At 57.3% G+C, this 14,037-nt stretch overlaps 1 protein-coding gene across 1 annotated transcript; it reads right to left on the minus strand.

Annotated features, from left to right (window-relative positions):
- Positions 1 to 1,989: 1,989 nt before the first annotated feature.
- Positions 1,990 to 4,374, minus strand: SLC51A (solute carrier family 51 member A). Its single transcript, XM_080623481.1, has 9 exons — positions 4,334 to 4,374; positions 4,062 to 4,156; positions 3,567 to 3,721; positions 3,379 to 3,452; positions 3,146 to 3,304; positions 2,901 to 3,012; positions 2,637 to 2,783; positions 2,388 to 2,493; positions 1,990 to 2,271 (listed from the first exon to the last, which is right to left on the minus strand). The coding sequence occupies exons 1-9, from the start codon at positions 4,366 to 4,368 to the stop codon at positions 2,135 to 2,137; spliced, it is 1,020 nt and encodes a 339-aa protein (XP_080479607.1). The 5' UTR covers positions 4,369 to 4,374; the 3' UTR covers positions 1,990 to 2,134.
- Positions 4,375 to 14,037: the final 9,663 nt, after the last annotated feature.

Genomic DNA, 14,037 nt, shown 5'->3' on the forward strand with positions numbered 1-14,037 from the left:
AACTCATCCCACTCCTCAGAAGAAGCACCCAGAAGAGGCATGATGGAATTGAATTTGGAGTCAAGAGGTAGAGTGGAAAAATAAATCTTTACTATCCTGCATTGAAGAATGTGTTGAGTTTGATGCTGCTAAATCCAGAGGCGTTAACTTCTGCAAGACAGCCCTGCCTCAGTTCCTGTACAGATCTGGGCGTGAGGCTGTTGGCACCAGCAGCCAGCCCCTGGGAGAGGATTTTCTGATGGCAAAGAATAGTGGCAGCAGCAGGGCAAAGCTGGAAGGTGCCAAGGATGCTGGTAGAAGCAAGAAATGAAGAGCATGGCACTTTAACAGCATAATGCTTAGAGTTGTAGAAGGTCTTTAACCTCTCAGGAAAGTATGAAACACACCTGTACTGAAATGATTTTGCGCATTTTATGGAGGACTTTATTGTGCAGTCTGGCTCTTGTAACCAGAGGCAGGTGCTAGAGCACCAGGTACACCTGGCAGTAGTGGTGACTTTAGTGGGACTGACCCCATGTTTTGCCCCTGGGCCTCAGGGTGAGCTTCTTGCTGCCAAGGACTCCCTGGTTTAAAGGTGTGGGCTGGGTTTCCTACCTGCCTCAGGTAAGGAGCTGGGTCTGGTTGTCTGATCGAGGGAAACGAGTCCCATATTTTGCTCTTCCCTATGTGTTGCTTCTTGGCAAAGCCATGAGATTGCTTGGTCCCAGTGCTTCTGATGCCTAGAAAGCTGTGTTGGTAAAGGCCATGTACTGTTGCCTGAAGACTGTCAAATTTGGCAATCTTGTAACAAAACACCAGCGCATCTTACAGCTGAGCAGTTTTCCATTGAACACAGCCACCTGCGAAAAGCTCTGAGTAACTTTTCCCCCCTTTTCATGGCACACAAAACCTGCTTTTTCCCCAAAATGAATCGATTAAATAAAAAGTTGAGAGCTTGGGCTTTTTGACTGCTTCCCCAAGGGGTTGCTCTGGCCAGAGGTATTACAGTGGGAGGACACCAGGATGCAATTCAGGGGAAGCTTTGGTGGTGCCTTGCAGCAGGCTCTGGTCTTAGTACAGATGATCTGGCATCTGCTGCCCACTTCCAGCTATGCTGCTTGACCAAGTCCCGCTGTCACCTCTGACCATGCTGCATCACCCAGTCCTGCTGTCACCTCAGCCTCGCAGCAGCAGTTGCTTTAAGCTGGTTCTTCCCAGTCAGTGTTTGCTGTGGTGGTTTCTCTGTATGGACCTCTGTGCACACTATGTATCTTACTGTCTTGTTCTTGAGTTGGGCGTTTGGCTTTTATGTTTAGCCAAATAAATGCCAAGTCATTTTACTCACTGTGTGCTAGATCCCTTCTGCCATCCTAACACGGCCAGCTCCTGTTGTGACCTCCTCACCTGCCATGTTAAGCAATGGTTTGAGTGAGAAGGTTCTTCATTGCAGGTCAAAAGATTACCTAGTGGTTTCTGCGAGCCATCATTCCTCCTGATGTCCACCTCCACCTCTGTTCTAAGTGTAGAGCAGTTACGGCTACCGAAGCACATCCTGGACAAGGCTGGTTAAGGTAGCATTAACTAATAGCCTGTATTACAAAGGTGCTTCAAGGCTTCTTCCTTTTGCCTGGCCCCAGGCTGGCAGATGTGGATGCTTCCACTGTGCTCTCAAGGAACAGGCCAGACCCAACTAGAGGTCTCAGGAGAAAATGTTGCTGCCCTGGCATTGCCTTGGACCCCAGCGAGCAGCACCCAGAGGTCAGTGTTACAGACAGGTGTTGAGCACACTGTGACAGCCCTGTGCCATGACTGTGCTGGTCTGGGCTCCATTGTCTTCTCTCTGTGTGGAGTCATCTCCCACCCAGGCTGGGCAGGAGACAATCTGAGCCCAGTCACCAGCACAAGCCTCGGGTACAAACTTATCTTTATTCAGTGCCAGATAAGAGACCCCCAGGCTGGAGGTGGCTTCACAGATCCCTTTGGCTCATGGCTTTCAGGTTTTGAACCGTTTCATCCCATGCCAAGATGTTCTTCTCCCCTCTGCCTCCTATGCTGGTAGTAGCTCCCCAAAGTTGGAGGAGGAGGAGATGGTTGTACAGGCAGAACAGCCCCTTGCCTCATTCTGCCCCTTGGCACCCCAGTTGCTCCCTCCTGCTCACGCCTTGGTGCTGGTGCCTGTGGGTGTGAAGCTGACAGGCTGATAGCCCGGCTTGTCATCCTGTTTGCGGTAGTATATCCGCGTCACCACTGCCAAGATGAAGGTTTGCGGGATCAGCAGCTGCGCGTTCATCTCTGGAAAAGGAGAAGGGTTGTTTGAAGCTGCCTTCATCCACCATGTCCATTCCCCATGTGCAATGGAGGGGCTCAACCAGGAGCACGTACCACTGCTCCCCAATCTCCCAACTTACGCTGCGATCTGGCCTTGGAGGAGAAGGGCGGCGAGCAGGCAATGCTGCCATTGTTGGCCAGGATGCTGAAGATGGCGGGCTGCAGTGCCGTCAGGAGGAGGAGGATCTACAACCACCAACACATGAGGTGGTGCAGGCTGCACCACTGCAAGGCTGCTGCCCTTCACCTTCCCCACTCTCCAACAGCCTGCCCCATCTCCGCCCTAACCCCTTCATGCTTGCGTGGAGCCAGGCAGGATGGGAGCTTACCTGGAAGCAGGCAAACTTGGCCTTGATGTTCTGCTCAGTAAGGTGCAGCCGGGCCTGCCGGAAGAGGATGCCCAGGGCCCACAGCCCGAAGAGTGTGGAGGCACCGACCACGGTGTTGATCCAGAGGGCCACGCTCTCCGCTGAGATCTAGGAGGAGACACACAGAAACACACGTGGGCTGAAAGAGCTGCTGGGCAAGGCAAGGGCTGGTGGAGGCTCTCCATCAGTGTGTCACCCTGCCTGCCTCTGTGCCCTGGCACTCACATCAGCAGGGTTGTAGTTCCCATCCGTGGCCAGCACCAGCCCCAGGAAGACACCAACTGCCCTGCAGAAGGCATACTGGAAAGTCCCCAGCATCAGCAGCTTAAGCTTTCTCCTGGCACAGCAAGAGAGACCATTAGCACCCTGAGGTCCCCAAGCCCTGGCCCAGGGGCTTCTCTTTCACCCCAGCAGTAGAGGGGTGTGACAGCCCTCCCCAGGGGCAGGGGGTTACCCCAGCTCTCCCTCACCTGCTCATGGTGATTCGGGGCAGGCAGGGGCAGCAGCAGCAGCAGGGCCCAGTGCTGACAACCATGGGCACATCCTTCAGGGTGCTGAGCACTGCCTCCTTCCCCCCGAAGCCCTCGACCATGACCAGCATCAGGAGGTAGAAGCAGACAGCAAAGTACCTGTGAAGGAGGAGGAGGAAGGCAGGTCAAGCCCCGTGGGGAGGCCAAGTAGCTCTGGGATAGGTGATACTCACGCTGTGGTAGCCATCTCCACCACCATCATGGAGCGTGGGATCCACAACCCGAAGCAGCTGACCACAGACACAACCTGGGGCAGACACAAGCTTGGCACACTGCTGCTCCCCACTCCTGTGGGCCGGCAGCCCTTGGGTGGCCCTGGCCCCCTGAGTGATGTCCCCACTGCTCTCGCTCCTCAGCTCACCGTAGGGGCTGAGCTGCTCCAGCAGAGGGTCTTCATCTTGATGGGGCAGCGGATCTTGCGGATGAGGTAGAAAACCTCTTCCACAAAGATCGCGACTGACAGCAGTGTCATGATGGTGGCAAGACCCATGATGGCGAGTTGGGCCATGTCCAGCTCTGCAGGGGAGGGATGAGAAATCAGCTCTGTCCCCTCCAGTCCCCCCTGGGGTCACCACTGCCACATGACCAGGTTTGGGAAACCCCTTGCTGCATCCTTCTGGCCATGCTGGAGCTGGTGCTTCTGCCCCACTGCTCCCACGTCTCCTGCCCTGGCGCTGCCCCCATCCTTGCAGGCAGGGCTATGGGGTGGGAGGCTGAGGCCCTGGCAGCACCCTGCTGCCTCCCCCTTCCTCAGGGCTGCTCCCTCCCTGCACTGTCCACATCCACCCTGTTTCCTTCTTCCCTGCCCTGCTCTGCCAGTGGCAAAAGGAGGGTTCCCCCCCATCCCCAGACCCACGCTGCAGCAGGTGCCGGGAGGTGGGAGGCAGGGAGAAGCATGCTGCCGGCACGCTGAAGTTCCTCATCAGCATCTCCACCAGTGGGCGGGGGAACCTGCGGGGAGAAAGGGGAGAGCTGCATGGACCCAGCCCCGCGGGGTCCCCGCGGTCCCCTGGCTGGCCCGCCTCACCACAAGCACCTCCCTTCCTTTATAGAGGGAATAACCCAAATCCTCCCCAAAAAAGCTGGATTTGTGAGGCCGCAAAGCGGCGCGGGGGTCCCGGCACCCACCTCGGGTCGTCTGCCAGCTCCATGGCGGTGTCCATCCTGCTCTGCTCCTCCGCGGCTCCGTCCCAGCACCGCCTGCCTCGGGGTCAGAGTCCCAGGGCAGGGACCGCGGGGAGGACGCCGCGCCTCGTTCCAGTTTAACCAGCTGCCTCCGCCGCTGCCCGCGCCCATTGCCGTGCCCTCGGCCGCTCGGTTATCGACCCGGCGTGCCGCGGCCCGCGGACATCACCCATGGCAGCGCGCCTGCGCGTTCCCGGGACACCGGGCACCCGTGCTGTGGTGACCCTGCCTGTGCACCCCCTCGGTCCGCATGGACAGGGGCTCATGGTGCCACATGGGATCCGGGATGCACCGCCTGTCCGCTCAGCAGCAGTGGCCGGACGGGAGGTGATGGTGCGGGGCGGTGGAGCCTGCCGGGCCCCGCACAGCCCTGTGTCGGTGTGAGCAGTTGGCAATGGCTCAGCTCCCAGCGCTCTGCAGCGCTGAGCCCTGCTTAGAGCAGTCCCACGGCACTAGAGGGCAGGGCTGGCCCGGATCAGCGCCCAGGCCCTGGGACAGGAGCAGGCCGGGTCTGGGAGGGCAATGTAGGACGGAGGGAGCACACTGCGTGGGGAGCTGGGGCGTGAGGCTTGGGGAGCAGTGTATCTTTGCCCTAGATGGATCCCTGCATCCTCATGGGTCTCAGGGGTGTCCATGGCTCCTGATGTCCTCCCAGCACCCCAAGGAAAATGAGGGCTGGTTTATACTAGGCCCCCACGGACCTTAGAGCCCCAACCCTTTGCCCTTCTGACAGTGAGCTCCTGATGAAGCCAGAGTAGCAGCTGCACCCCAAATGGGTCCCCTGTGCCCTGGCATGAGATGCTGCAGTTGCCATGGGAATGGGGTGGGGGGAGGAGGAGGATCCTGTGGTTGCCATGGGAATGGAATGGGGTGATGTTTTGCTGTGGTTGCCATGCATCCTGTGAGGCCAGGGCTCCACAGCTGCCCATCCCATCATGGAGTTTCTCACCCCGCTTTGATTCAGCACCCCTCATCTACCTGAGCTCACTGGCCTTCCTCCTGTAAGTCATCCCACACCCTCCTGGGGACGTGGAGCAGCAGAGCTGCTGTTTGACTCCAGTGTCCTCAAGATGCTAGAACCAGGCATCAGCTCAAACAGCCTGGATCTGCATCCTCTTCCCCACTACCCCTTGTCCAGCAGCCCCTGGGGCTGAGCACCCCAAGACTCTGCCCTTTCTCCACCTCTGCCACTGCAGCCCCAGGGCTTAGCCCCAGCCCCCATGTACTCTTTCTTGCAGGTGCCACAGCTGGCTCTGCACATCACACTTCCATCCTCTTCCTCCTGTTTCTCACTAGCTTGGTCCTGCCCCACGTAGTCAACCTAGGACTCCTTCAGCCTGGTGGGGTGGCAGGGGAGCAGGGGCTGCCTCATGGCAGGGTCGCCCCATGGGGACACAGTCTCCCCATGTGTGTCCTGCAGCAATGGGAGGACAGGCTGAAGCAGGGGCTCTGCAGCACAGCGAGACAGCACTGTCTGCATGGGTGCCACCGGCACTGCTGGCCACACATCCTCTGCTATCCCTACTGCAACTGCTCCATGGAGGTGAGGGACATGGAGCCTGGGGGCTCTGTGTATGCCTGAAGTGCCGCGGACACCAGGTTCTACCCACCCCATCCCTCAACCTAACAACTAAACCCTGTACACCTGTTCCTACACACCACATACCACCCCATCCTGCCCTATATACTGTGTCCCCACACCTAACCTGACACACTGCATGCTCTAAACCCTACCTGTAGCTTGCATGCTCAGCCCTACACCCATCCCTATACATTACACCTTGCACACCCAGCCCTACTCCCTGCAGCCCTTACACACTGCACCCTACATCTAGTCTTACACCATGTGCACAGCACGCACAGCTCTCCATGTTTCCCCTATACCCCTGTCCATACATCCTGCATGCTGCACACCCAGCCTTGTGCCCTCAGACATCCCTTGCACACACAAACACGCTCACCCCTGCCTTGCACAAGCACAACACCCCCTCCATGCACACACAGCCCCCGCGTGCACCACAGTGCAGAGAGCAGCCAGAGCTGTGGGGTGCACAGAGCCTATGGGCCCCCCCCACCTCCGCTAACACCCCTGTGCCGCACCAGTTTCACCAGCATTGCCTATGGCTGAAGAAACATGTTAGCTCCTGCGGTATTGGCTGCATCTGCCTGTTTGTGATGGTCACCGTGGGCTACACCACGGCAGTCCTGCTGTTCTGCCTCATCTGCTTGGTGCTCATCGCCCTGTGGTCCATCGCCACAGCAATGATCTGCACGTATCCTTGCCCCAGGGAGGCAGAGCCATGCCCTAGCACGTATGTACATGTGCTGCACCACCCAGGCTGTCACGTGCAGGAACCTATTCCCCTCCCTGGACATAGCCCTGGGGCCAGCACCACCCATGGGTGCCCACTGCATGGGGGGACACTGTAGTCCCCTTGCCCAGCATACCTGCGTCTGTTGTCCCTGACTCACTGCTCCAGCATGATGATGACCCTCCTCATCACTGTCTACCTGATTGAGCTCTGGGTCTCCTGCTTCCCCCAAGCACAGCACAGACTGAGATGCCAGGTACAGCTGCGGGGCATGGAGCACCCCGCCAGCACAGGAGGAGATACAAGACGTGGCTGGACCCCAAGCTGTGGGGAAGAGCCCAACAGATCAATGCTCTGCATGAGTTGGTCCCACCATGCGTGCACACACATGCACAGGGGCCTCCAGCACTGCACACACTCCCCTCTCCATCCCCCCTTGGTGCTGGATGCAGCAGTGGCAGCTGGCAGCACCGACCCCCCTCCACCTGCACCGAGCCCCCAGCCCCATCACTGTACCCAAGCCCACCCAGCCCCACCCCATATGGGCCCAGGACACATCTGTCACCATCCCTCTGGTGTCACCAGCACAGAGCTGTCCCCCAGGGACACACTGGGCTCTCACCCCTGCAGCCCACGGCCTTGCATCCTCCCTGAAGCAGCAGGACAGGACGTGCCTGCAACTTGCTTGCTCTGACCTGCCCCAGGAGCTGTCAGAGTTGGGTGTGGAGAGGGGAAATGCAGCGGGATGCGGTAGCCCCAGGTCCCCCCACCTTCTCCCCTGTTCCAGCCCCGGTCCATGCTTAGGGTGGGCAGTCCCTCCTTCCCCAGTCACCTTTCTCCACACAGCTGCTACTACAGCCAAAAGCTGGCAGGATGGGCAGGAGCCAAACAGCAGGTAAGCATCCCCTCCCATGGATAGGATGGGACAGCCACAAAGACTCCGGGCAAGCCCCACCAGCTCAACCTCAGCCTCAGCCCCAGCCCCAGACCCCTGAGATGTTCCAGGCATGAGATGCCCTTTTCATGCCCAAAACACCATCAACTGAGAAGAAAAAGGGAGTGCTGAGGCCAGAGCCATGTACTCCCCGTCTCAGGGCAAGGGTGGTCTGAAGGCTCCTCGGCAGTGGGGCGGCAGTTTTGCCCTGAGGAGCCGGCAGAGGGGCAGTGGCAGCACTGCCGAATCTCCCTGTTTGCTCAGTTGCCGTTTTAGTTTAACCAAAGCTGTTTGACCATTAAAATCCTGCCCCAAAAACCCCACACGGATCCCCCTGGCCAGCCTGCATCGCCCACACTGCTGCTTCGTCAGCGTTCCCCAAAACTTGGAAAAGTGCTTGAAATGCAAATATTTGAGTGGTTTTTAGACAGTTTTCCACCCATGTCTAATTCCCTGCGGTTATAGCCAGATGGGCTGACTCCAGCAGGCACAGTGAGCTCCCAGCTGACCATTACCATTTTCCTTATAGACAGGACATGGCAGGGATGCAAAACCCTCATTCAAAGCCCTAATAGGAAGTCAAAATATGTTCCTCCTTATGCTCTCCTTTCCCACCCAGATCCTGGGGCTGCAGCAGACAGCGGGAATGCCAAGGAGTGAGAACTTCACACCCAGCTCAGGTTCTGGTCCATCGAACAACTGAACAATAAATATCTTCACCCTGAGCTTTTGGTGATCTGTGGTCACTGCTGTCCCAGCGCACAGATGGACAGACCCTGCTCAGTGGGATGGAGAGCTCCCTCTCCCAAGGGACATCCTTCACTCTGCTTGGTCTCTGTGCCAGGCTGCACCAGCAGCCAGAAAGCAATGGGACCCTGAGGTGCAGGGGGGATGCTTGGCATCACAGGGATGCCCACAGTCTGCAAAACCACAGATGACCCTGCTACCCCGCACCCCAAGGGCTCAGGGGAGAGGCAGCATCCCCACCCAGCTAGCATCCCAATAGCACTCCACCGAGCTGCTAGAAGCAGGAGGGTGAGCACTACTCAAGAGAAATAAACAAAACATTGAGGTCAACTAGACTTGTGACAGGGATAGGAAAGCCTTTCCCAGGGCTCTTCCCCCCACTCCTGCAAGCATCATCACAATGAGGAAACTGCTGCTGAGAGTTTGGTGGTCACACAAGGCTGCTGCACCATCCACTTGCACATGTCCCACCACTACCCACAGCCACACAGTGCGACAGCCTCGGCTAGAACCTTCCAAATCCAGCAGTGTCAGAGAGGGGTCCTAGGCACCCTGAGCACTCCCCTGCAGCAGTCAGTGTAGGGCCATGCAATGCCTCCAGCCCTGGCCTCAACACAGCCAGGATGGGGCTGGTTCCCCCCAGCCCCAGCTCAGGAGCTGCCCCACTGATAGGGGTGGCAGGAAGCCCTGCCCATGACTGGCTCACAGATAAGGCTCTCGTGGTCCCCACAGATTGCCCCAGGAGGCAACCGGGGAGGTGGGAGCCACCATCCCTGGGAGATATGGCCAGAAGGGAGCAGGGGGTGAGGAGGGTGGGGGGGCTACTGCAGGGGTGCAAGACACCAGGCCCCTGCAGCTCCTCTTCTATGGGCAGGGGAAGGTGCCCTGGTTCCCCCGAGAGGGTGGCAAAATGTGTGGACTCCCTGGCAACAATAGCCACCCTCAAACCCTCCCCTTCCCAGCAGGGAGAAGTCCGTCTGCCAGTGGAAAACACCTTCCAGAGCCCTGCAAACCCATAGGGCTGCATCACAGGCTCGCTGCAAGGCAGGGTCAAGGACCCCACCGTGCCTCAGTTTCCCCATCTGTACAATGGGGAAGGAGCCCGGGGCACAACAGCAGAGAGGGCTCAGCCTCCTCAGTCCGGTGCCAGGAGAGCCTCATGCCAGGTGTTATTTACAGACCCAGCTGGCATTTCAGATGAGGACACGCTGCCCTTGGAGCCACATGGCTGCCTCCAGCCCCTGCTGCAGGGTCACCAGGAGAACAGCCAGCCTCGGAGGGGCTCAGTGGGGTTGGAGTCCTGCTGGCCTCAGCCTCCCATCCTGGGCAGAAAGAATCCCCGTTCTCCTAGCACAAGGGGGCAAGGATCATTCCCACTGCATCTCTCTTCCCAGCCATGGGTAATGGGATGCACTAATGGCAGTGATGTTGGGGTGAGAACAGAGGCATGCATCACATGAGGGAGTGTGAGGGAGAGCTGGGGATTTTCACTAACCAGAACAGCACGCTACTTCGTGGAAAAGCCATGTCTGGGATGTTTCATCATCCCCCTTCCCACCTTCATGAGAAGCAGAAGTGGTGCAGAGGGTGAGTGGCCAAAATCTCCCTATTCCCCGCTCCCCAACAGCTCCACTCTCAGAAACTCTGCCCGGCCATGGCCATGGGGCCAGCTCCTGTGCACAGCCCTGGTGATAGCCCCAGGGACCCTCCTGTCTCTGTTCCCCAGGCAGGTCTGGGTGTCCCCACAGGTGCTGCCACCCTAACCAGGCTCCTGTGCTGCAGGGCCAGGCTGGGGATAGAAGTGGGATGTTGGCACAATGAGGGGCATCACCATATCTGTTTTAGAGCGTCTAGAGGGGCCATCCCTCAGGGAACCTGCTTGCAAGGCAGCCCAACTCCGCAATTTATGTCAGCAAAATGCCCCTTCCCAAAATTTCTGAGACTGACCATATATTCATGGAAAAGCCTTACATAATGTATACTCGCACATCTATAAATATGTATATGACCTTATACACTGTATAGGGTCTTATATGAACTGCAGTGAGCTGGGATGGGTGTGCCCTCGAGTGGGACAGCTCACCCTTATCGCCTGAGCTATAGCTTCAATCACGCTTCCAAACCAGTGCTCCCAAGGGACTGACCCTGCTTCTCCTGCCCAAGGGTCTCCCCAGCCCCAAAGGTGACTGAAGGGGATGCACAGGGCAGTCTGCTGCCTTTCGCAATGCCCAGGAGCCCATAGCTGTCATTCCAAGGGTCTGTCTTCCAGAGTAGAGGAGAGCAGGGGTGCTCTCCCCTGATGTGAGAGGAAGGGGAGCCCACTGTGAGTGGGAAGAAGCCTGGCAGCATCTGCATCAAACCCTTCTCCATCTGGACCGAGGCCATCAGAACAGCTTTGATGGCTCTAGCATTCTCCTCCCTTTTGAACAGCGTCTCGCAGATGGGGCACCTGATAACATCCCCTCCTTCTGCCCGGTCCTTCTGGCCTCCCTTCTGTTTGCTTTTCCTCCCAGCAGCCCCACGTCCGATGGTGCCGCGCTTGGCCGGAGCGGAAACGACCAAGCCATGGTGGGGGCTTTGTCTCCTTCAAAGAGCATGAACAAACGGCCGGCGGTCCCCAACCCCGCTGGGGGATCCTGCGGAAATGCCGTAGTCAACACCCTCGGGCGCTGCTTCCTCCCCACTCCCAGGCTTCGGATGCAAAGAGGTGTTTTGCTGCCGTAAGGCAACATCTGCATTTCCAGCAGGCGCCCCGGTGAGACGCCGCTGGTTTCTGAGGGCCGCCGCCAACCTCTGAATGAAAAGGCACCTTGTTTGAAAAACAGAGGGGCCTTCTCTGCTGCGGCCACCTAAAATGCTGCACATCACTGCTGATGTTTGCTTTTGGGGAATGACGAGGTAAAGTGTGGGCTGCAGGCGTTTGCTTTGGTTGGGATCTTTATTTTCATACTTGTCTGCCTCCTGCAAGAAGCTCGCAGGTGAAAATGCTGAGATTTTTAAAAGCCCTGCCTCAGACTACAAATATTTTCCCAGAAAGCCAGTAGAGACACAGTATGTTTATGGAATGGGGGTGCTCATTCCCTGATGGCCCTGAGCCCTCACAGCTACACAACACCCTCCAGCCACCCCACAGGAACACCCACAATGGCTGTGGGTGAGGCACAGTGAGTGGTCCCAATTGCCACGGGAAAGCCTTCGGCCGTTGATGGTCTTCTTCAGCAGGTCAAGGCTGTCCCCCAGTGATGCCGCCTCCCATCGCAGGTGGGAGGTGGAAAACATCCAAAGTGCAGTTCAGCGGAACCAAGAAAAACAGTTCCTCCTTTTCCCTCATCACTTCCCCTGGTGCTGAATCAAGTGCTCCAGCTCAGCTGCCCACTCCCTCTTGCTTTGGTAGGCAAGCAGGCAGTGTGGTGGGAAGGGGTGGGTATACCCAGGAGCTGTGGGCAGACATGTGAGAGTCTCTGTCGGGTGTGCATGGACAGGGGCATACATGTGGATGTACATGTGTGTGTGTGCCCATACTTGAGACATAAATGCGTGGGTGCATGTGGTTTTGCCCACCTGGCTGGCATCCACGCCTGTAAGCACAGCACCCTGCTGGGTGGCAGGGGCCCAGCATCACCGGCTCTTGCTTGCTGACAGCCCTGGACAAACCTCTCTCCTGGGTCTCACTTTTTCCCCCAAGTCCCTGCTAGGGCACAAATCGAAGGGACAAGGAGTTTTACCCCCAGGATCCCATTAACAAGGAGGAAGAGGGGAGGGAGGGCTGTGGCAGCTCTAGTTCCTCCAGAGAGGTGCACATAACCACATGTTGCTTTGCCCGTTTTGCATCACGGGGTAGTAAATAAAACCTCTGAATTCACATCTGGAGGAAGCTGTAAAAGATGCTGGGTCGTGCACAGACGAAGAAAAGCGCTTTCTCCAAAGAGGAGTAATCACACCCAGCACAACCCACAACTGCACCCAGCTGAGAAGGGAGCCAGGGCGGATGCCTGCACCAGCACGGCGGGTGCTGCAGCTCCCAGGGCAGTTCTTGTGGACAGATTGAGCCAAGCAGAGGTAAAGGAAAGGCTGGTGCTGGAAACTGCCCCTGCTGGCCATTCCCATACAAGCCAAGGATGACTAAAAGTCAGAAGTTAAGAACAAATACCAGCCAGCTCTCCACTGGGGAAGCGGGTAAGGGAGGAGCAGAGATTGTTTCCATTGACTTGACCAGGGAGTTCTTTTAGCTACAGGAAAGACTTAAACTTTCAGGCCACATTGAGACAAAACCACAGACATTTTTAAAGTCAGCTTTTCCAGCTGAGCAGTGGCCTGGCTCTGCCATGTGTGTATCCCAAAGGATGCCTGCCAAAACAGGGAGGGGGTAGGCAAGGTTGTGCCTCTGCATAGCCCACCATGGACATTTGCCTTTGGCACCCTGTCCCTCAGAAGGGGACATGGGGGGACAAGTGCCTGCCTGGGGCAGAAGGCTGTCATGGGGCAGACCAGCAGGGATGGGAAGGTCAGCAGCTTGGCCAAGGCTGCTTATCTCTTGATTCCCAGAGCTGGGAGAGTCATGGCCTTTCTCCAGCCACATACCTCCCAGGAGATCTGCCCTTGAGGCGCTGCCCTGCTTCACATGCCCCAGGGAAAAGGATACCCAGGCTCACATTTAAATTACCCATGCCTGCTGCCTGTCTGTGTCCAGGGAAGGGTCTGGCTGCAAATTGCAGCCCCTGGAATTCAGCTCAGCCCCTGGGACCCCACAACAGCCCAAGGGAAAGGCACGAGCTGCTTAGGGCTATGCCAGGCACCTGAGTGCCAAAAGCATCCCCAGCCCTCTGGCTGCCAGAGGTCCCCTGGTTTGCACACTGCATCTCACCCTCTGCTCCGTAAATAAACCTACAAGGCACATGGCATCGCCTGGGCCGCAGTAGCACAAAGCTGGCACGCAGGCAGCCATGGGCAGGTGCCACAACTGCTGCCAAGTGCAGAAAAGGGACAATTAGTAGGTAGAGAGAAAGCTCTTGCTCTCCCTGTCCAGCCCTGCTGTGCTAATCCCACCCCAATTAAAGACCCCTTATTGCCTTCATATATTGCTGTGAGGCATTAATCTGCCCTAAACCAAGGCATTTTCAGCAGGTGGACAGGACAAAGCCAAGCCTCAGCTTGCCAATGGCTCCAGCATCTGCCTGGGAGGGTTTAATTACCCTGACAATGGCTTCAAAAGCAGAAAAGCCACCGAGACCAGGAGAGCCCTGCAATCAGAAACCCAGAGAGGAGGTACTGGCTTAGCCTGCTGCTCCAGGATGCCTGGGGCCACCTCCTTCAGAGTACAGCCACTTCCCAAGAGCAGAACCATCATGCAGCCCCCTTGGGGATACTTTTTCCAAGCAGAGCCTTCAATGCTGCGCATGGTGCTGGCTTCTTCTTTATGTTGTTCTTTTCCTTTGTGCTTTGGGCTGCTCTTTTGCCCATAAATGCACTTTATAAAAACACAAAGCAGTGGACAAGCCTAATCTGAGCCAACATGTGCCCTTATCGCAGAGGGTGGTTCCCACTGAGAAGGCTTGGGCTGTCCTTTATCCAAAGGATAAGGCAGCACGTGCATGCAATGCGGAGCAAATCGGAGGCAAAACTTTCCAGCCCCTTCCCAGGCCTTCCCACTGATC

Source organism: Psittacula echo (genome assembly GCF_963264785.1).
Source record: "Psittacula echo genome assembly, chromosome: 7".
Taxonomy (NCBI): Eukaryota; Metazoa; Chordata; class Aves; order Psittaciformes; family Psittacidae; genus Psittacula; species Psittacula echo.

Coding starts and splice junctions, on each gene's coding strand:
- SLC51A (XM_080623481.1), bottom strand. CDS start 4,368: ATGGACACCGCCATGGAGCTGGCAGACGACCCGAG. Junction 3,722..4,061: donor CTCCCGGCACCTGCTGCAGC/GTGGGTCTGGGG, acceptor CCTCCCCTGCAG/AGCTGGACATGGCCCAACTC. Junction 2,272..2,387: donor CTCCAAGGCCAGATCGCAGC/GTAAGTTGGGAG, acceptor CTCCTTTTCCAG/AGATGAACGCGCAGCTGCTG.